At 35.5% G+C, this 21,758-nt stretch overlaps 4 protein-coding genes across 6 annotated transcripts in view; 3 read left to right on the forward strand and 1 right to left on the reverse strand.

Moving 5' to 3' along the window:
• The first annotated feature begins 165 nt into the window (after positions 1 to 165).
• LOC116167919 (tRNA 2'-phosphotransferase 1) lies at positions 166 to 1,187 on the forward strand. Its single transcript, XM_031483528.1, has 3 exons — positions 166 to 433; positions 490 to 741; positions 795 to 1,187. The coding sequence occupies exons 1-3, from the start codon at positions 410 to 412 to the stop codon at positions 1,149 to 1,151; spliced, it is 633 nt and encodes a 210-aa protein (XP_031339388.1). The 5' UTR covers positions 166 to 409; the 3' UTR covers positions 1,152 to 1,187.
• On the forward strand, positions 1,156 to 7,880 carry LOC116167914 (speckle targeted PIP5K1A-regulated poly(A) polymerase-like). The gene is made up of 3 exons (XM_031483522.1): positions 1,156 to 1,366; positions 1,449 to 1,658; positions 5,031 to 7,880. The coding sequence occupies exons 1-3, from the start codon at positions 1,189 to 1,191 to the stop codon at positions 6,764 to 6,766; spliced, it is 2,124 nt and encodes a 707-aa protein (XP_031339382.1). The 5' UTR covers positions 1,156 to 1,188; the 3' UTR covers positions 6,767 to 7,880.
• A 422-nt stretch (positions 7,881 to 8,302) lies between these two features.
• On the reverse strand, positions 8,303 to 13,111 carry LOC116167916 (G patch domain-containing protein 2). Of its 2 annotated transcripts, XM_031483524.1 has the most exons (4): positions 12,743 to 13,110; positions 12,520 to 12,684; positions 12,203 to 12,465; positions 8,303 to 9,567 (listed from the first exon to the last, which is right to left on the reverse strand). In XM_031483524.1, exons 1-4 carry the CDS (start codon positions 12,864 to 12,866, stop codon positions 9,091 to 9,093), a joined length of 1,029 nt encoding a protein of 342 aa, XP_031339384.1. In that variant the 5' UTR covers positions 12,867 to 13,110; the 3' UTR covers positions 8,303 to 9,090. The 2 variants fall into 2 exon arrangements, with proteins under 2 accessions (XP_031339384.1, XP_031339385.1); XM_031483525.1 differs by lacking the exon at positions 12,520 to 12,684 and having other exon boundaries at positions 12,743 to 13,111.
• Positions 13,112 to 15,961: 2,850 nt separating this feature from the next.
• The window catches only part of LOC116167913 (serine/threonine-protein kinase SIK1), a 30,715-nt gene continuing 24,918 nt past the window's right edge, over positions 15,962 to 21,758 (forward strand). The window contains exons 1-2 of one of the 2 annotated variants that reach the window (XM_031483520.1): positions 15,962 to 16,313; positions 20,681 to 20,797. In XM_031483520.1, coding sequence (XP_031339380.1) covers positions 16,188 to 16,313; positions 20,681 to 20,797 — 243 coding nt within the window. In that variant the 5' untranslated portion in view covers positions 15,962 to 16,187. The remainder of the gene's footprint in view (positions 16,314 to 20,680; positions 20,798 to 21,758) is intronic. The other variant, XM_031483521.1, reaches the window with a different exon arrangement.

Genomic DNA, 21,758 nt, shown 5'->3' on the forward strand with positions numbered 1-21,758 from the left:
AATGACGGTGGTGGTGGTGGCAATTATTCATTTTAGAAAACTTGTGTAAACGTTTATTGAGCGAAATTTCGGGTTGTGATTTCTAAAAGTGACAGCGTGACAGTTTTCATTATTGACTACTAGTTAATAATGTCCACATTGGCCTACTTTACAAGTGGAAAAAAGGTTAATAATCATGTCATCAAACGCTAGTAGTGAAAAAATGCTGTATTTCTTCATGAATTTTTGTCTGCTCATCAGCATCGAAATGCACCAATGAGGCGTTAGCATATTATTCTCTTCATTTATGTTGCGTTCGTCGAACGCGGCTAATCTAACAAAAGACAACCGTCGACATAACCTAACTTATTGCGTGTTATTTTTTAATTCTCTATAAACACTCGAAAACCGAAGTGTAAAGGAATGTTTCATGGAATTCAATAGAAAATCTACTGTAAGCATTTGATTTCCGTCGTAACAAATTTAGTCTTAAGGTAACACAAATTGCAGATCACCAAGGATGATGTTCGAGTAAGTAAACGCCTATCTTGGCTGTTAAGACACGGTGCATTGAACGAGGGTCTACATTTATCTACCGAAGGGTTTATACCGCTACAACAGATTTTGGAAAGTAAAGGTTTTGAATCTGTTTCTATCAGTGACATTGAACGCATCGTGTTGAACAACGATAAGCAGAGATTTACATTAAGAACATCAGAAACAGGAATATTGGAAATAAAAGCAAATCAGGGTCACTCAATTGTAAGTTCACAAATGTTTCCATTGAATTGTGGTATTAACCGTGAAATTTTTAGGACGTACGAAGGTTGGAACTGACGCCTTTAACAGATCCTAAAAAAGTTCAAAATGTGATTCACGGTACCTACTTTCAATTTTGGAAGTGCATTAAGAAGGAGGGGTTGTTTCGTGGAAAACGTATGCATATTCATTTCTCCGAGCATCTGCCTGGTGCTAAAAATATTAGTGGAATTCGTGCCTCAGCGGAAATTTTTATATATGTTGATCTAGCAAAAGCACTGTCTCAGGGGTTGAAGTTTTATATATCACCAAATAATGTAATTTTGAGTCCTGGTAATGAGCAGGGTTACGTAAAACCAGACTATTTTATGAAAGTGTGTCGAGCCAGCGATGGTCATTTAGTAGATGTGTAATCACTTTGTGTGTAGATAAATTAATTAATTTAGTAATATGGATGTGCAAGAAGACAAAAAAGTTGAACATAATAAGATAGTTTGTGAACTTTGTAAGGTGGTTGTTTTAAATGAGCATCAAAGAAGCGAACACATAATGGGAAAAAAACATCAGCTAGCATTGCATCAAGCCACCGTTTTAGAAACAAAAGAAAAATGTGGAATATATGTTAGAGGTAAGTAATGGAGAATTTTAAAAATACAGGGCATTTTAATTTGTGTTTGTTATACACAGTAATGCATATGTAACATTTTCAGGTTTTCCTGTGACTGCTACACTGGACGAACTTAAATTGTTTCTGTCCAAATATGGTGAGATAGTTGATGGGTTTATGGCCGATAACAATATGTTTGCCATTATACAATTTAAAGAAGTTACATCGGTTCAAACAATTTTGCAACAAAAGGAGATTAAGTTCCAAAAACAAGGTTTAGTTGTCCAGAAAAGGAATATAAAGAAAAAGAAAGGTAATATCCGACCTGTAGATGTCTCATCTCTAGAAATTGGCATACGTATTATTGTGGGGGTTTTTTTTTTACTAAAAGTCCTCATAGTAAAGGGCGCACGTTTAAAATGTGCACTTTGCTCATCCATCTATCATTTTTGTGCCATATACTTCACTAAAAAAATGCTAATAATCCAGTCATTGAAGGTAAAATTCTGTGATATCTTATTTTGTAAAACGGCACTGATTTACATAAAAATTTGGACATCGGCAGCATCCATGTTATGTTATTAAAATAAATTAAAAATTTGGATTTAGGTTCTACATTTCTTTTACCTAAACATTCGGAGGTTACTTGTTATTTTAGACTTTTAGATTGAAATCATCTTTCAATAAATTGAATGGGCATGTAATTACATTAAGGGGTATTATTGATGATATACTAAACAGTTTCGCCCCTAAAAGCCGCAACCAACTGTCTGATTTTTTCAAGTTGTCAATTAGTAATTTTTAAAATCAGATGGTTACATTGCCTGACCAATGTTGTATTCTTGATCCGGCACTCTCAAAGTCTTTTGCGAAAACACAGTAACAAAACGTTTATAAGAATTTTCGGGAGGTAATCGAATTATATATATTGTCGTGTAAACAACGTCTGTGAAGATGTTGTACCTATTTCAACGGTTCCCAGCGGGTCGCGAAAGCATTACAGGTGGGTCATGGTGACTCAATCCTAAAATGATTAAATAACCCACCAGAACAGATCAGAAAAATCTAAACAAAAATCTGGAAACGCGTTACATCGTCAAAGACCCTACCACATGAGCACTATTAATATTAATAATACTAAGGATGCTAAGATAGCACTCGGTTTCTCGGAAGATTACAAAAAGACGCCCTCTAGCCACCTTCTAACGAAGCTTGCAGTAACGTATATAGGACTACGATAGATGACGTACGCTGATCACTGCAGATTTCTACAAAATCTATAATGAGCGCACAACTCGCCGCCAAAGAGTCAAATTTTACATACTGATGGATTGTGATAAAAATTTTCTTAACTATCAAAACTGTGAAATTTTGTGCCTGAAAGATTAAAATGGTTTGTGTGTACTTTTGTAATTGTAGTTTTATCTGCACCTAAGAACGACTTTTAGTGAATATGAAAGTGCTTGTTGCATACTTTGCCAACATATCTACCGTTAAATAAATGAATGTTATACTATTAGTCCAGTAAATGCGTGTTTAAAACTACCGTTTTCGGAACAAAATTGCGGAAGTTTTTTTATCAACGGTTTTATGGCAGCAAACCATAAATTTAGACTTTAGCACCCTCGAAAACATATAAAACCGTTGAGAAAAAAACTTCCGCAATTTTGTTTTAGAAAAATCACCATTTGACTGGGCTATACTATATTGTGATATCCACTAACTTTTTCAAATAAAAACTTAAATTATTGGACCGGTGGGCCGTGGCGTTATTCTGATAAGGAAAAGTGGGTTGCCAGCTGAAAAAGGTTGGGGACCACTGTTGTATTTGACTTTTAGAATGTACTTGGGTGTTTAATTGTGAATAAGCTCATCAAAATTTGATTTCTTTGTTTAATGCTCGCGGTCGTTAAAAGTTGACACCTTCAAAATCTTTATAGAACAACAGTTTACAATTAGTCAATCTATCCATTCCCGGACTTCTTTTCAATGAAACATTTTTTATCCGAGAAAGCGGGTAAGTAGAACCTAATTCCAAATATTTATAAAAATCTGTGTTGTATGGCCAAACAGTGATTGGCTGGACTATAAATATATGAGTACGTAGTACTAGCGTAAGTTAGTGTGATAATTAGCATTGTCCATAATAATCAACAATGATTCTTCTAAATTTTGGGAGCAAATGGCCCCCGAACCACTTAAGAAAACTGTCCTTGTTCATTTCCCCATGGTAATCTAGATCATTTGTTTTTGAAGTAAAATTGAGAGATGCTCCCTAGGATACTCCATTTATGTTGCCGGCATGTAAAACCACATATCTTAAATAGTTATAAGATGATATTGTTCTCATCAATATCAATATGGGTACCTCGGGTTTCATTTTTCTTATTCTTTTTGCACTGTCATCTTGTCATGATTTGCATATTGTTCCATTTTTAAATATCCACGTTTCATCCAAAAAGACACATTGGCGTCCAGTCTCAGATTACATATTTATTACATACACATCTAAAAAATGAACTCTTGATAGTGCAATATTGGGTAACTCCATTAATTATTTTGATTTGTTTTTGATAGTCAGAACCAATATTCACGTTTCTTAAAGAACATTGGGACCCATTAAATACGTCATTCTCTTTTAGAACATCCAAAGGGGATTGAAGCGTAAGATGTTCTAAAATATTAACGTAAACTGCATATAATATCTACACACTTGTGCGAAACAATCAACATCGTTAACGGATTTCTTACATTCCCTTGTTTTTTAGGACTTTCTAGAGATTTGCCCGATTTAGAAACCTGTGAAATAGAAGTCGCTGTTCGCGGGCTAATATTTAATGCATCCGCAACTCTGAAATGGAACTTGTTACGTATATGAATTTTTATATTACTAAAGTAACAATTCACCTCTTTTACTGCTGCGGCTGGTAAAAGTGGACCACCATTATCTCTTTCTAGTTCAAAGTAACAAATAACATTAGAAATAAGTTGCTTACTTTTTCTTGGTAAACCCGATGGAGTTTTTGGTTTGGCACAGAATATCGCAGTGAGACGGAAATTATGTTTCTATAATTATGAAACTAACGGATTGTTTATCGACTAATGTAGCAAAATGCAATAAAATAATTAAAACGGTAGCAAACAGTTGTCAAATTTGATGTGACGCAATGTAAACGTAAACCACCACAATTTCGATTGACAAGTAGCCTGGAAAGAAAAAAAAACCCTTTTCACTCTAAAGGTTTTTGGTTTTTATGTCTCAAGAACCTATATTTTGTGAACATTGATCAGTCTAACGTAAACACGTAATTCCAATGTTTATTGTGGTTTAAAATGATTTTAAATTTTGTTTATACGTTAACATTACAATATTCCCCAAAAACAGAATTGATGACGTGCGCGCAAACTAAGGAAATCTCTACTTTATCTCTCCCTTTATGGAATGCAAAATATGATTCCCAGACTGTAGCTAGTCAGTGTCGTTGTCAGGAAATTATTTCATAGGGCCATTGTTTATGAGGACAAAAAAATATTTAGTTTGAAGAAACCTTTTGAGAATGTGTACAGTCTTGTACAACAACAACAAATAAAATTTAATTATGAAATGAGGGACATTTCCTTAACTAGAATTACAGAAACTGATATAACATGTGATTTGCTTTACTGATACCGCTACTTATTTCAGATCCACCAGCAGAGTTACAACAATGGGAAAATGTTGAATCTATAAATAAATATCTAGAAAGCATACATAATCTTGATGACCAAATCAAAGCATTAGTGAACATATTACAACCAAATTGGTTCATTATGGGAACCAAATATGACAAATTGTGCAGAGATATCCAAACGCACTTGCATGAAATATTTCCAAATTGCATAGCCTATCCGTTCGGCTCTACTGTTAGTGGTCTTAGTTTTCCATCAAGTGATGTGGATATTTACGTGAAGGTTTTTATGGTTAACGGATCTGTACCAAATGGAAATCTGGCTTCCGCTTACGTCAATATGTCGAAAAAATTGCTGCAGAATTATCCTAGGGTGTTTTCACACGTGCTTGCCATACCCAGGGCAAACACTCCGATTGTTAAATGCATACATAATCCGACACGACTCAGTTGTGATTTCAACTTCAAAAATATGCTAGGAGTGTGCAACACGTATATGATTAAACATTACTTGGCTGTAGATACCAAATTATCCTCGCTCATGATTGTGTTGAAGTATTGGGCAAAAGTGCACGATTTGACGGGAAGAGGTGGCAAATTTTCGAACTACAGTTTAATAATACTTTTCCTCTTTTATCTACAAGTACATCAACATTTACCTTGCGTTGCAACCGTACAAGCTATTTCAAAGGCAGTCAACATGCAAGAAGGCTGGAATGGTGGATTTTCAGCCGTAAGTAAGTTCGCTTGTAAATCACTGGCGAATTTATCGTCTGCTCAAATTTTGCAAGGATTTTTTCAATACTACGCCAACTTTGACTATGCGTTACATGTGATTTGTCCTTACCTGGGCGTTGTACTTTTAAAAACGGATTTTCTCAGACCAGACCTACTCTCGGACAAGTTCGTACTGTATAAAGCAAACATTCCAACACTGCCTCCACTTAAAATTGAATCATCAATATGTATACAAGATCCATTTCAACACAACCATAACCTCTCTGGTGCTCTACATAGCCGATTTGTTGAAGATTTCGTGAATTTATGCAAGGTGGGCGCTTTGATCTGCAAAAACGAATCCAATAACTCAGCCTTGTATCAATTATTTACATACGCATGTGAATTAACTGCAACAGATAAATTTGCATCTCCTAACGAGTACCAATTTAGTCTTACAATGGACAGCAACTGTATCCTTCACTTAAATCAACTTACAGACTCAAATGAGGAGGACCTAACAGAGAAAACTCAAAAGATGAAAACTGCATGGCACGAACTAGCCAATACATTCATTTTGGAATTTTTAACAAAAATTATGAAGTTTAATGTGCAACTGAAAACGGAAGATGACCATTTCAAATGTCGACGATTGGATGAACAGAATGACATTCACGACACAGTCAAAATAGAAACTGTAACATATCACTGCACAGGCTACTTCAACCTATGGGACGCGAGAAAATCTATATTGAAGGATATGAATATAGATCCTTCTCTAGGAATTTTAGAAAAACAGATTCAAGTCAGTGAATACATGAGCAATCTTTATAAAGGACAGAAGGTGACAAACACAATTCTTGAGTTCGATTTGAGTGCTGTTGCTGAGGTGAATCCTGTACAGTTATCGTGTACAATAATTAAACGGAAGGCGTTAAGTCACAATTTTATTACATTCAGATTATTTGTGTGTAGAAATATTCATTCTTGGTTTGAAAAGTATTGTAAGGAACTGGATCAAAATGTAAATAAATAATTGTAATGGGTCATAGACAGAATCTCGAAGTTATGGTCACAAAGATAGTGGGTACAAAGCAAATAATCTTTAAAGAGCAACTACTTTTTTTATTAATTTGTTAGAACAATTTCTTCGCATTTCTACTAAAAAGTTCTGTGCGCCTCTTAAATCCTAAATTTGGTTAATTTTGGGTGCTCGGAAATTCAATGCTGGTTGGAATTTCTTTTCCAAATCTTTCATACAACAAACAGCCCTTGAATTTGAACTTTTCTTTCCCAGAAACTTTCGGAAAATCCTTAAACATTTTTGTAATGTTACACCAAAAAGTTTGCATTTGTGGAAATATTTTTAACAAATTAATTTTTTTAGTTACTGGAAAGTGAAAAAATTCTGATCTTTAAAAAAATCAAGTTTGCTAAAGCTAAAAGTGTACAGAAAAGAGCACCAAATTCTTTGTTATTTACTTCAATGATTCAACACGATTTTTTTAAAGATTAAATGTAACTAAAGAATTAGTTTCATGAAAATATTGAAAGTCCAAGATCTAACCCATACCCTGTTGATATCAAATTTGCAAGTGCCATCTTAGGTCAGTAAACATAAAACAATTTCAAACGAGTTCAGAATGAGCAAATGAGAATCAGAACTTTTTAGATTAATAGCGACCTTATTGATCAGAAGAATTACCTGGTAATTTGTTGGTATTTGCTCATTGACACTTGGGATATTCCAGACCTGATGAAAACTACAACAATGTTATTCTTTGAATCACAAACAATTAATTAATTAATGTAGTTTTATTATTTGATTTTGCTGGCTTCCTCTAGCAATTTTAGTTAATCGGTATTTAATAAGTTTCATTAATATTTTTGTATAACTATATGCAACAAAGATTGTCAATAAGTTTAGTTTTAAGAGATTGTATTGCTAAGATTTGAAAGTGAAGTGATATCTGAATGCAACTTTGCCATCGATTGTAATCGTGAAGACGTTTGCTTTTAATTTCTTATTCACTGGTCACTTGTTGCCATACATTGTTATGATAAGGTGCTACAATTAATATATTGCGTTACTTTTTGTGAAAGTTATAAAGACTGATATTTTCAACAATAAATGGTGAACTGTTTCCAAACAGATCATTTTGGTTTAAAAAAAACTAATGAAATGAAATTTACACTACTGTAGCACAGTTGAGTCGTGTGTAAAGATTGCGCATGAATGCAATAAGCCAGTGCCCGTTTACGTTTCCATGTGGAGGTACAGGTTCAAGAGGAATGGCGATGTAGCCGACTGTGTGCAAGGTGATTCAGTAACCCATCCACCCTTCAAGATGGTCTGCAACAAGTCTATTGGATTCAATAAGGAGGCCCGACAATAATTACCAATGGGCAAACTACCCTTATATCAGAAATTCGCCACATGAAATTACTCTTCACTTCCTTCTTTTTTTAAAATTTGATTTACGATGATGAGGAAGTGCGTAGATAGATCAGAGGGTGGAGTATGTTCTTGGATTGTATTGTCACTTGCTGAAATTTATAATTACTAATGTGGTTAATAGATAAATAACATTTAATTAAAAATATATATACAGTTAGATATTTGATATATTACAAAAGTTGGTAATAAAGAAACATGCATAGTAGATTATGGCTAACACTGATATTCAACACTAAAGATTGCTTTTCTTGAGCAACGGTGTATATCTTGTTACGCACAGTTTCTTAAACTTTACACGCTCAAATTTTGTTGAGCAAGGGATCTACCAGATGACACTAATAAAATATTTAATATAATATGTTTAATTTTGAGCACCATGCCAGATTTTTGCGGGATAAGGTATATATTGACACAACTGAATTAAATTAAGAAAGTCAGCTCGGCTTTAACTTATCATAGAGAAAGGTCTTAATAGCATTAATCCATTAATGATATCTACCTACACCAGGACTTTGCAACACATTGAAATCTATGAATTTTTGCAGTTAGATTCGGAAACTTAATGTAGTACCTACCTGATGGTATTTAGTATGTCTAATAAATACTGACAACCACGCCTGCGCCTTTGTATAATTAAACCGCATCAGTATTATTACACTTTGTGTGTTTTCATAAACCACCCTAAGAAATTAATTTTGGAATAAGAGAGGATTTTCATTACTGTAAACAGTTGCTAGAGCGTGACTTGAAACACTGTTCAAAAACGCAACAGTTGAACTCATAAATAGGAAATTTGTTATCCCGTCAGCACTAAATTGTGAAAATAAATTCAAACTTACAAGATATTCGATAAATACCCTCACATTTTTAAACTACCCACATAAATGAATTTGTACACTTTTCTATGATATGATTCGATCTTGTGTTCGAATACGTTTATGAGCTGCCATTAAACCATTATGATGCCTTTGCGTAGGTTGCATACAAGGAGTGCGTCCAGTCTTTCTCAATAACGAGCTCGGCCCTTCGAACCACAAGTCTAGCGAATACAACGATGCAAGCTGACCCAATTTTTCCCTTTCGGCGCCGTACAAACGCAGTTCGGACTTGGACGAGTCCTGCAAAAAGCGCGCCACTCTCTCATTGGCGCCGGTATTAATACTAAATCCGGGCCGTTCGTCGCCCAATCGTCTGCAACCGGCACGAATCTCACGCGGATCAGCGTCAATCCATGGCGTCTGATCGATGGAACTTTCGACGGATGGGGCCCAATCGGTCAATTCGTCATCACCTTCATGACCTTCGTCTCCGCTCCAGCTTAAACTGCTTTCGCTTGCCACATCACAATTTTCATTTACACATTGAGTTTCCATGTGGTACTGTAAAGAGAAATTTCCCATTATTTTCAACAATGTATGCACATGTCTGGGCATCTCCAGGATCACTACTTCATAAATGCACATATGAAACAATCGTTTTTCCATATTTTAAACAATAAAAGGTTCAATCAACGCAGTCTAAGGATGTTTTCTTACCATAAATTTACAAAAATTTTTAATTATTTTAAGTTTTACCAGCAAACTGTAGCAAGTAAATCGTGCGATAACGATAGACTCGATAATTATCCATAGAGAACGCTGAATCAACAAGTGTTTCGCGTTTATATAGGGACATTGAATAAGTAATTTACTTATTCAATGATTAGGATCATTTTTCGCAGACGGCCCAGCAGAACTTAAATGTAAAAAAAATAGGTTATGCGTACAAACGAAAAAATCCATCGCAAAATAACTGTAGATCTGTTCAAAAAAAATATTCGTTAAGCAGTGTACATATGAGAAAACAAATTAAGCTGTAACGAAGCACCCGTTTTGCGCCCTGAAGTTATGTCCACACTGTACGAGTATATTTGTGAAGTCGTCCAGCTTTGCTGAGCACCCGGTATCGAGAAGCGTTGTAAGCTTGGGGCTTCGTTAGTAAGGAGTTTTTGAATTTACTTATTTGCTCGAAGAGTAGTTATCTGTGTTTACATGTTGTGTAATTGTTTGTTCTACCGCCGATAATGCACGTTGAATTTAGCAGTTTGCCAACCACTCCGATAGAAGTATTGAATGGTTCTTGCAGCCTCTGAAAACTGGTATAACCGGGAAGAGACAATTAATATTTTGAGATTTCAGCGCCGTTAATTAATTATTAAGCATTTTAGTTTCCAATAATAAGTGAAAACCAGGAAAGAAAGGAGTTCCAAATCGAGGTGTTTCCACGTTATCAGTTACAGCGGCAACAGTGGGTGTGCCAGGAAAATACCAATTACGCCTAGGTGTTAATTGGATTAATGAGTATTGAAGTTTGAATGCGCCTAATTGGGTAAGCATTGTTAATGATTGAAGTTTTAATGGGTTGCAGTGAACGTTATCGAAAACGGTGGTGAGAGGTGTCTCTGGATGCGCTGTAATTTTTCCAGAAGGTTTCAGATTGTCCCATATCTTTCCGATAACTGCAGGCCGAGTAATTAATTAAAACCAGAATTAATTTGGTTGGCTTTCATACTGAATAGAGCGAAGAGCTGGATTTCCCGTATTCCACTTCCCTAAGTGCCGGATTTCTTTATAATAAGGTAAACGCTTGATTTTGTGAGCTTTATTATTTATTTTGATTTAAATTATTATTCCGACAATATTTGTTTAATTTTCTAAAGCTCACCGATAGTGCGCGAGCTACCCCAGTTCGTTGCAAAGCGAATAGTTAAAGTGGAATTTGATAGGTGGATCGCCATAAACACGCTGAACTCGCAAAGTCAGCATTTAAGACTGAGCAAAAAAACTCCCTTTCAATTAAAAAAAATGTATGTAGACGGTTGCAAACTTTATACAGGAATTCGACGTGGTCATTCTTTCCACCTGATAACAATGTACTTGGGACCTCCAGCTCTTTGAAGATCTACATATATGGACCTGAAAATCATACACACTTCCATCATATTCCAATCAATCTACACTTATGAGACATATTTTTTTTTGACACGCGCGAACAATTTGCTGATATGAGAAACTCCATCCTGCAATTAAGAAAGTACACAATCCATTTTCTATCCACTGGAAAGCACCTTCAGTTGAAATTTCAGAAAAAACGGTACGAAAATAAGAAGTATGTCTGCGCGTGCGCAGTTTAGAAGAACACGTTTTGTTAGTTCCAGAACACAAATAATGTGTTGTAGGTATTTGAAAGATACCATAATGCATTGTAGACGTTTTTTTCTGCTCAATGGACGTTCTCGTTCTTAGAAACTCAACATAACTAATTACATAAAGTGAAATAACTACAAAACAGAAAACATGACCAAGGTATTGTCCATTTTAAGGATTCGTTTTGTGATTGTTGAGCGAATCTTAGGCTGGTTTCATTCAACGCGATTTGTCGCGCCACATGTGCGCCGCGCTCATAGTTCTATTCAATCAAATGGCAAAACGCCGTGCATAAAACCGACCTTAGGTACAGTTGCACAAAAAAAATGGTCGAGTGTTAATTAGATAATTTTGATTAAAGTATTAACACATTTGATTGGCTCCATAGTGGCATGTTTGGGTAGATGTACATATTAACCAATCACATTTTTAAGCACCAGAACAGAACTAAACATGAATCAAATATGTAATGCGCAACCGGCCTGTAATGAAGCATCCTGTAACTAAAGTCAATTCATCTTCTCCATGATTTTGTGTTTGTTATTATTTTCACACATCGCATTTGTGGGCCAATTTACGTGGTACACAGGTCATCCCTCTTGACACAAAATTTTACAATAATCCTTTGGCCAATTTAAAACACTCTAAACCATAAAATCAATTAAAACAAAAATGATTGTTTCCAAAAGAACAAAATGTGGTATTTAAAAAACTGAAAGCCTACCTGAAAAATACCTCTACTGAAAGAGGAAAATTTTGCCCTTAAAGATCAAACACCCCTAATTCTATAGCCTATAATGGCGATTATTACAAAGTTAACTGAACTTACGTCACTATTCTCCATAGAATGCTGACAAAACTTCTCAATTTTGCTCACGATTGCCTGATTCAAAGGTTTAATTTTGGGAGCATGCTTTAACGATCGACAACTTTCAACCATATCCAATCTTTGCGGCCTCTTACGTTTTCCGCACGGAGGAACAGGAGTTTCATCGACACACATTCGTTTCAACTTACGCTTCCTTCTCATGGGCCTCGCAGGAGAGTTCTCATTGAACGAATCACTTTCCAAACTGTGGCTCATAGGTAAACCTAAATGCAGAGTTTTACACAGTGAAACTTTGGAAAAAGTAAAGTAAAAAGTACCTAGTCTATTGTATCTATCACGTAAAAAATGTTGAATTTGATGTTTCATTCTTAACGATTGGGAATGGTTATTAATAATTCGCGAAAAAGACAAATGCGAAGATATGTCATCTGAATCGGAGCTGTCATCAGATTGATTATCGGCAGATTTATTAAAGCTTATATCTATAAAACACACACAAAACAGTAATTTTGAAGAACGTTATGTAGGTAGTAATCTTACTTAAATTGCCAGCTGAGCGCGTACGACGTCGCATTCCCCATTTCCTTCCTACCTCAAAACTGACTGGGCCACAAGATTCCGACTCTTCAAGAGCCACCGATAAGTCTTGAGCCAAACGGTCCATTCATATACCTTATTTAGTACAAATTACCTATGAAGAATTACAAGAGCTGGGTGTATCATAACAGTAACAGCTTGGCACTATTAAGATGACGATCTGATGTAAGGTTACATTGTGGATTTAGGTTTTAATTCTATTTTTGTTAATTATTAAACTTCACAAAATTTTGAATACGTATTTTTTATTTTTTTTTGACAAGTAATAAAAGGAAATAGGTTATCTTGTTTTGGTTTTGATACCAATGTTGCCACATCCTAGTTCCTACGTTGACCACAGCTGCCAATTGTTACCTAAAGGCCCATATCCACAACCACAGATTACCCACAAACTGAACATAAAAGTTTTATGATTTGTTTAGTTGTTTACTGATCACGAATTCCTAACTGCAAGGATATTTTTGCTCAAATGTTAGGTTAGTCAAGATCACTACCTGCACAAAATCACAAAAAAAGACTACAAACCAACAAACTATACGATCCTTGTTGGAAGCTGCCGAACAAAGAGTATCATTTAATTTACGTTTGTTGTGTTATGTAATGCAGGTATAGTAATCTTTGCATTTATTTATAATTTACTTGCGTCCTAAATACAACATTGCATGTTTTTTTAGAAATAATTTTAAATCTTTGTTTTGAAACTATTATATGCATCACGAGTATTGAAAATGTCTTTAACTTATTTATTGTTTTGAAATCCTTTTCATTTTTGGTGTAAATTTTTGCTCAGTTTATGGTTATGTTGATCTTCTGATTACATGGTCCCGAAGTTATAAAGTTTGATTATTTGTTTAAATTTGTGGAAGTTATTGAATTGTTTGCTGTGTGTTGTTTGTAATACTTTTCTCCGTGAAAACTGAAAACACAGTCACAGTCACAGCGGTTGTAAAAAAAACTGTTACCACATTAGTTACGACACATTGCTGGGGTCGATCTTGTGCAAGAGGCAGTGATTCTGTCCTGTGATGATTTTCATCGCTAGTGACTTTCACGTTGATAAAGCATTATGCGGGTCACTCTGTAATTGTGCGCAAGCCTGTTGAGAGCCCAGAACAAAAGAGGAATAATAAATAAATAAATGACTTCCTCTCCGGCATCAATCCAATAGGAAACTTCCTCTTCCCTGAACCATTTCGTAGCCAAGAGTCTACATACATTTGTCGCACTTGAGTTCGATTTATACATCTAGCACGAGGATACTCGGCATATTGTGATCTCCAGAACACGACGTTTTGGAGTTCTATGCGAGTCCAAGTCGCGGGTAGAAGAGCATTCACATGTTCCAAGATCGTTCTGACGTGGGTTGGCGAAGAGCCATACCTTACCAATGGAAAATTTTTGTGGCAAATCGTGTCGCTAAAATACATGAGCATGTTCAGTCTCATCAGTGCCATTTCGTTCCAACCCTGAATCCAGCGGACATCGTGTCGAGGGACTACTCTGCTGACGCGTTGCAGTCAATTCTGGTATGGGTCCAACATTCTGGCGAAGCAAAGGGCGCTGACCTGGCCAATTCCCTTTGTCCGGAAATTTGTTCAAGAATTTCAAGGAATTTGCTACAGCTGGTCAGGGTTTTTACCTTCATTCGACGCTTCATCAACAACTGCCACATTAAAAATCTATCTGGACAACTGAACTATACATATACTGGACGGAGCATTAGCGGTCTTGCCATAGAAACGTGGTGCGCCGGGTGAGAGAGGGCGCAAGGGGGATTTCTGTTATTGTCAGTGACGCGTGAGGGTCATGTCTGTCACTGTCACTAAACACGTTGCGACATGACAATCGGCCGCTATATGCATGCGCGTACTCGTGAGCTAGAGTAGGACAAATATGTCCCTTGTGGCCCTCTCTCTCAGATCGGGCTGGCGGACGGGTGCGCATTCCGATATTCCAATATAAGTTTAATTCGGTTAATTCCAAAATGCAATATTATCATGTTGGTGTTGAAGGTAAACGATTAAAATTCAGACGTCTATTTCATTTTGAGGAAGACTCAGCCCCCTCAACATCGCACTTGGGAGAGGAAAGGGGGATCTCCAGCATCTCAAAGCCACATTATATCGGCGCGCTTGTTCTTAAGTGACCCTCAAATTCCTTTCAAATTATTCTCAATTTATGCTTATAGGTATATTCCCTTCATATTCTCCTCAAGGTTGACTTCCACTGACATTCTCTTCTCAAGTTCTCAAATATTCCACGCCCTTTTGCTCAAATTTTATCAAGTGTTCGGTGTCCCTAAAATTCAAAGTCTTCGTTTCCCCTCATGATTGCTTCCACTTTCCCAAGTATTTCTTAAATTGTTTTATACTTCCCCCAAAGTTTCTCACACTTTCCTCATAGGCCGCCTTCAACTTTGTTTCAAGCTCCTGTTCTGTTTCACTTTGTTACAGGATTTCGGGACGGACCAGTTAGTAGTTGAGGTTGTGAGAGTGCCGCTACTCTCTATGGAACTAGTCAGGGACGCTAGGATATCACTTGAGAGTCGACTTGAGGCTACCAAAGCCCCTAAACACAGAACCATTTATGTCTGTTATTAGCTTATGGTCATGGCCCACAACCACTTCAAAGGAACATTCTTTGAAAGGAACCGACGCGTTTCTAAAACAACGTTAAGGTTTGATGGGTTGCCTATATTTTATAGGATATTGCCTTTTTTTCCAATAATAAAAAATCTATCACCTACCAACCTCTAACAAAAGCCCATCTAAAATCTTCCCACGCAGACAATGTTTTTGAACTTTACACATTCTAATCATCTTCAAATTAGTCAAACTTCCTGTTTATATTCATTAAATTAAATACCTTTTTCGATTTGCGTTAATAAAGCGTCATGCAAAAACATACCGGGTAATTACCCCACTAAATGAAGATTATTTCATTTAAAGGGACGTAGAATTACCTTAATGAGTCAAGTCTTTTGTGATTCTCTTCATTTGCAGAGGTTTAGTCGCTATAGGTACGAGCGCTTTTTAAGTTAAAAAAATACGTACTGGCCGTTTTATTTGAAGAACAGTTTTAAAATCATGCTTAAGTTTAATCATAAAGGACATTCTAGCCGGTTAATGACGGTAATCCGTACGTCATACCGAGAGTTTATTCGTCGTTTCGTAGTTTAGTGCAAGCTTCGCGAACAGCTGGCTGGCGGCAGTCGCCTTTAGGACTCGAACTCGGGCGTCGCTTCGGCAGGCGACGTCCTCAAGACGTCTCTCGCACAAAATGACAATACATCGAATTTAGCAATAAATTACGTTAAATTATAAATTTGTGTGAAGTGACCTGTGACTTTTCTCTCAATAAACAATTACCTCAAGCCGCAACATCAACTATGGGCGAAAGGGAGCGAATTATGAAGAATCCTATAAGGGTAGGATTCTATGATATTGAAAGGACTATAGGAAAAGGAAATTTTGCTGTTGTAAAGTTAGCAAGGCATCGTATTACTAGGACGGAGGTAAGTTTAATTCATAATATTGAAATTTATTAAATGTTATGCTGAAGAGAAAATTTTCAGTTCTCACCCCCATTTCATTTGTCATTTTTTGCTACTCAGGCCTCAGCCTGTTGAAATTATTCGCAAATGTCTTAAAGGCCCAGTGTGTGCAAAATTGAAAGTGTACCTAATCTTCAAATACAGGATTCTTTATCAAAACTGTATCGAGCTAATCGTTTATTTAGCGTGTGTGTTCAATCTATTTGAGACTATTTTACAGATTAAAATTTAGATAGACATTAATTAAACTTCTTTTCCTAAATGGATTAGGTAGAGAATGTTCACTTCAACTACACATTAAGCTCCTTGCTGAAATAAACGCTGTCTTAACTAATTGATCCCCACAAAGAATGAAGAATGACGAAATCTATTAAATAATAAAAAAAAAGGTTAATTGTAGCGATAGACATAAATGATAGACAGGGTTAGGCTTTGAACCACACCGTGCGTGCGTCAGAAATGACGTCAATCGCCTATAAAAGGATGTTGAGATTTATACCCGGAGAGATTATCAACATCACCTTGGAACATATTAATACGTGCATTCATTGTTTGCAGTATCCGTACGACTTTCTCTTCCGCGTAAACCTGAATGTTTCGGCTGGGGTGGGAGACCGATCGAATTGGCACCACTGCGTTTTTTCATTTTTATTCGCGCCGAACGAAGAGGAAATTTCAAATTAATTTTCGCGCGTCATCTGAAATTATTTGCACACTTAAAAAAAGACCAAACGTGAAAAACCGACGTTTTAGCGTACGTGATTTTTGTTTAAAAAAATTGCTGTATTTACAACTATAATTTTGATAACAGTATATGAAACGTGCGTCAGTCTATGAATTCAGCAAAAGATTTTGGATCGCAACCAAGATTTTTTTCCCCGATTGCAAGATGACAGAAAATGTTGCTATAATTTAACCGCATGTTATAAATATGCACATCTCAATCTCATTATAGGAATTGTATTGATGTTTTGCTTTTCGAATCGGATTGAAAACCAAAAACGCATTCAAAATTTAGTGTAATAATTTAATATCGTTATATTTTGCGTCACACGAAATTGTTTGTTAACTTAAAAAAAGATTGTCCACGCGATTGCAAATGGCAACAGATGTGATAATCTGTTTGATTAGCGTGGTAGTTGACTTGTTTTTTGTTTAAAAGAATGAAGGTATTTACGAGAGTAAATTTAGCGTTTAATTTTTAAGTAGGTAAATAGACTTGAAACGTGCGTCAAATCTATGAATTTTATGCAGCAAAATGAAACTTGGACCATTACCAAAAGTTTTTCAAATATGAGAAAATGCTTAACGAATGCCTAAGGTTCGATTGCCGAAATGGAATCATTCAAATGAGTGTCGTCCATAACGTTGGAATTGAAGTGCACAAAATGGGGGTGAATGGTAATCGTTATGAGAAAATATTTATACCTTCCCTATATATTCTTTAATATTATCAAAATTTAACATTTATACTACATGTTTCGACATAACCATGTCATCATCAGGTAGCTGAAATCGTAGAGTAAAATCAAGCAATAAAACAAAATACTTACAAAGAACTAGTTATCACAAAGAGGTTAGGCTTAACAAGATATTCAAATTTCAAAAATTATAATGTTCAAAAGATCCGGTGTACGAGGCAGAAGGCTTCGTCGAAATGGTAACGTGAAACGGTGTCACTAAAAACAGACGCTAAACGAATGCCTAAGGTTTGATTGCCGAAAACGGAATCTTTCAATCAATCTCCACATCGCAACTTTCCGTAAAATTATGATCTCTAAAACAAAAGATTTTTCAACTGTCACTTGATCTGTGCGGATCTAGGTGTGGATGGATCTCGAAGTGGTTGATCGCTTCCAGAACTTACGAGTTACGCCACTTTCTTCTGACTCTGAGTACCATGAACATCATCATGACCCTCCCCCTTTGATTGCGCTTGGCCGTTTTGACTTATCTCAATTCGTTTTTGCAAGATCCACTTATTTTATAAAATATCGACAAATAGGAATGGAAGTTGTGAGGTATATCCAGAAAGTTAGTTCATTTTTACTGGTAAAATAAAACAAATGAAAGTACATATATGTATTATTAAATAGTATATTAAGATACAAGTGTATAGTCAAGTACGAGTAAAGCACGCGCAACGAGTTTAAGGGCACGACGCGAAGCGGAGTGCCTTTAACGTTGCTTTATCAATTCCTTTATCAATTCCTTTTCTTCGAGACCTGAGATTAGAGTACCTACCTATAGTACCTACCATAATCTCGTTCTGGAAATTTTATGGACTGCGTTGCGTTTTATCAATACGAATTGTATTTGACATCCAACTACCTAAGTTTATGATTTTACAGTGTCAATAGATCTGAATTATATTGTTTGTATTTTTTATCATGTTGATCGAAAACCAAATGCATTACAAATTCAAATTAATAAGCGAATATTTCTTGCGTTACTTGAAATTGTTTATCCACTCATAGAGATTTTCCACACGACAACAAATGGCTAGATATGATAATAACTCGGATAATAATGTATTTGATTAACGTGGTACTTGTTTTTTGTTTAAAAGAATTAACTTATTTACGAATGTAAATTTACTTAGTGTTTAATTTTTAAATAAACCGATTTTAAACGCGTGTCAAATCTATGACTTTAATACGGCAAAGTGGAAACTTTATGCAACTATATCATTAGTTAAATCCTTCCAAGTACCCCACATTAAGACCTGTCAGAGGGTGAAAAAAGTATCTACTTCTGCCATTTTGCATTTTAAAATTCGTAGCACCTCAACTATAAATGTCAAAATCGTTATGGATGCAACCATTAATTACGTTTAGAACACGTCGAGCCGAACGCATCAGTTCAATGCCCAAGGACTAAATTTATAGTATTCTTTTGGCTAAAAGATGTCAAAATCGTGCCAATTTCGTTCAGAAAACTGCCAAACATCACGCATTTTTAATGAATACATACTTGTGTTTTGACCACATCCGCCTTAATTGGTGGGATTTGAAAAAATAACAATTTACAAATAAACAAATCGTAACAAAAGTAAAACAAAAACACCATATAAACTACAATAATATATTAAAATCTCGAACGCGTTTCAACAGCAAGGCTATCATCATCAGAGAAGAATTAAACAATAATAATATACAAAAATGAAAGTGAATGTTTACGAACTCTGATTGGGCTGAAAGACCTCATTCATTATTATTCATTAGAACGCGTCTCTAAACTTTCCGTGACGCGATCTAAAGTTGCCGCGGTGTAATTACATAGTTTCGCTTCAAAAATATGGCGTCTCCCACCCAATTTTCACAAATCACGTGTTTTTATTACGTGCTGTTATGTACTTGTACACTCGTTTCTTATCTGAAAGTGTTCCATTCTATTGCATATTAGTTTCGTAAACCAAATCGTTCTATGCCTAAAGCGACCACCCGTTACAAGGTTCCGAAGAAGATTCTTAAAAATATTTCTGAAAAAATTCCTAGGCAGGATCGAAGGCTAAACAGACCTTTTCCGGTGTTCTAGTAATATTTCTTGTGGCTTTGAATCCTATTTAAATGTCTTCTGAATCATCTTTTAATTTCTCAAATTTTGGCACTTCGCACTCTCTTTTCTAGATTTCACAGTATATAACATGGCGTATATGATCTGTTTTTTTGAGGATTGTTTAAAAATTTCTTTAAAATCCTCTACTTTCTTTAAATCCTTCCAAAATTTGCACCTTTAACTTTTTTGAACTCTGCAATTGAAATTTTGTGGACGCCTTGAAAACTTACGTCTACAAACAGTTTTTAAAATCTGCTAAATAATATATTCTTTACCATTCTCAGCATTGTACAGGTTTCGTTTGTTTTTTTTTCAAATTTGTGAGACAATAAAAGACTGAAATTTACTTATGGAATAAAAAATCAGTAATTTACAGTGTAAGCGTTGACGTACCGTTAGGTTTTTTAGCGGCCTTTGTTGTCAAAATTCGTACAAGCAATTAGCAGGGAGAAGTTTAATTATTAAAATGTACGCAATAGATGAAAACCTTAATTAACTTTTGCTGTAATCAACATCCTATAACAGGCGGAAAATAACGACGCGTGAAAAAGTTACGTAAAAACGTATATTGTTTGTATAGTTTTAGGGGAAAACCTGATCTAGTAGGTAATTGCGGTCTAATTTATTAATAACCACAGGGGTCACTTAAAGCTATGTTCGACGTTCCCGTAAACAACATTTTCCACTTTTTTCATTACTCGCATTGTATTGATTGATGCCTTTAGCTTCGGTATATGGTTAACACTATTGATTGTATTTTTTTTTCCCAGGTCGCCATTAAAATAATTGATAAAACTCAATTAGACGCTGGGAATTTGCAAAAGGTTTACAGAGAAGTGGATATAATGAAACGTCTGGATCATCCCCACATCATTAAACTGTATCAGGTAAGTTTTATTATAATCAGCTTGCGTATAGCGTGAGAGCACGTACAATCGTTAAGTTCGTTAACATTACCTTCAACTTGACTGTCCCTGACGCTGTACGACGCCTGTGACGTCAAGCGTCGCCTGTACCATTACTCTGTAACCTCGTTATTAAATATTTCCGCGCTTCTTGCAGATTTTCCAATATTTCGTTAAATTTCCTTCAAGTTTATTTTGGAAATTATCGTCCGAATAATTTTCAGTTTTCCGATTTTGGAAACGCATTCGCATATCCTTAAACATCGTTTTGCATAAGAATTCAATAAAGCCTGTCGATATATTGTTATAGATTTAAACGGTAGGGCATAACCGATGAAATTTGCATTCCGAGGAAAACAATTTTCCCGAATGCCATTCCAGTTTATTTATTCATGTTTGCTCCCATACTGTGCCGGCGTTACACATACGTTCCTGCATTGGAATGACGTAAAGCGCGTGGTATCGTTTTAATTTGGTCCTCTAAAATCTGAATACATAGGCCACGAAGGTTATTGTTTTAAAATTTCGGTAGAGGTATTCTGGATATACGAGTGAAGTGTGATTTCGCACACTTCATTCTTCACTCTCTGAAGTTAGTCTACGGATATGAAAATCCTATTTAGGGGTATTTCCACAGTAATTGAATCATGTATTATATTATAATTGATGTTGAATTATAGGTACATACATATGCACTCTTACTTTTTCAGGCAATGGATACCAATTTACGCGGTATTTGGACACTAATTATTCAATTATTATAATTTATATCGAATCCCTACATTATCAACGTTTAAATAAGCCAATAAAATTTATGCATTGATGCTTCATTTTTTTGGAAATGGTTTTCAAATTTGGTCCTTTTTTGTGAATATAAGGAGGTGGAACCAGTTACATTTAGGAGACTAATTGTATCAAATATTGTGTATTAGGTGTATTAAAT

This window comes from Photinus pyralis, unplaced genomic scaffold (genome assembly GCF_008802855.1).
Source record: "Photinus pyralis isolate 1611_PpyrPB1 unplaced genomic scaffold, Ppyr1.3 Ppyr1.4_LG4, whole genome shotgun sequence".
Classification (NCBI taxonomy): Eukaryota; Metazoa; Arthropoda; class Insecta; order Coleoptera; family Lampyridae; genus Photinus; species Photinus pyralis.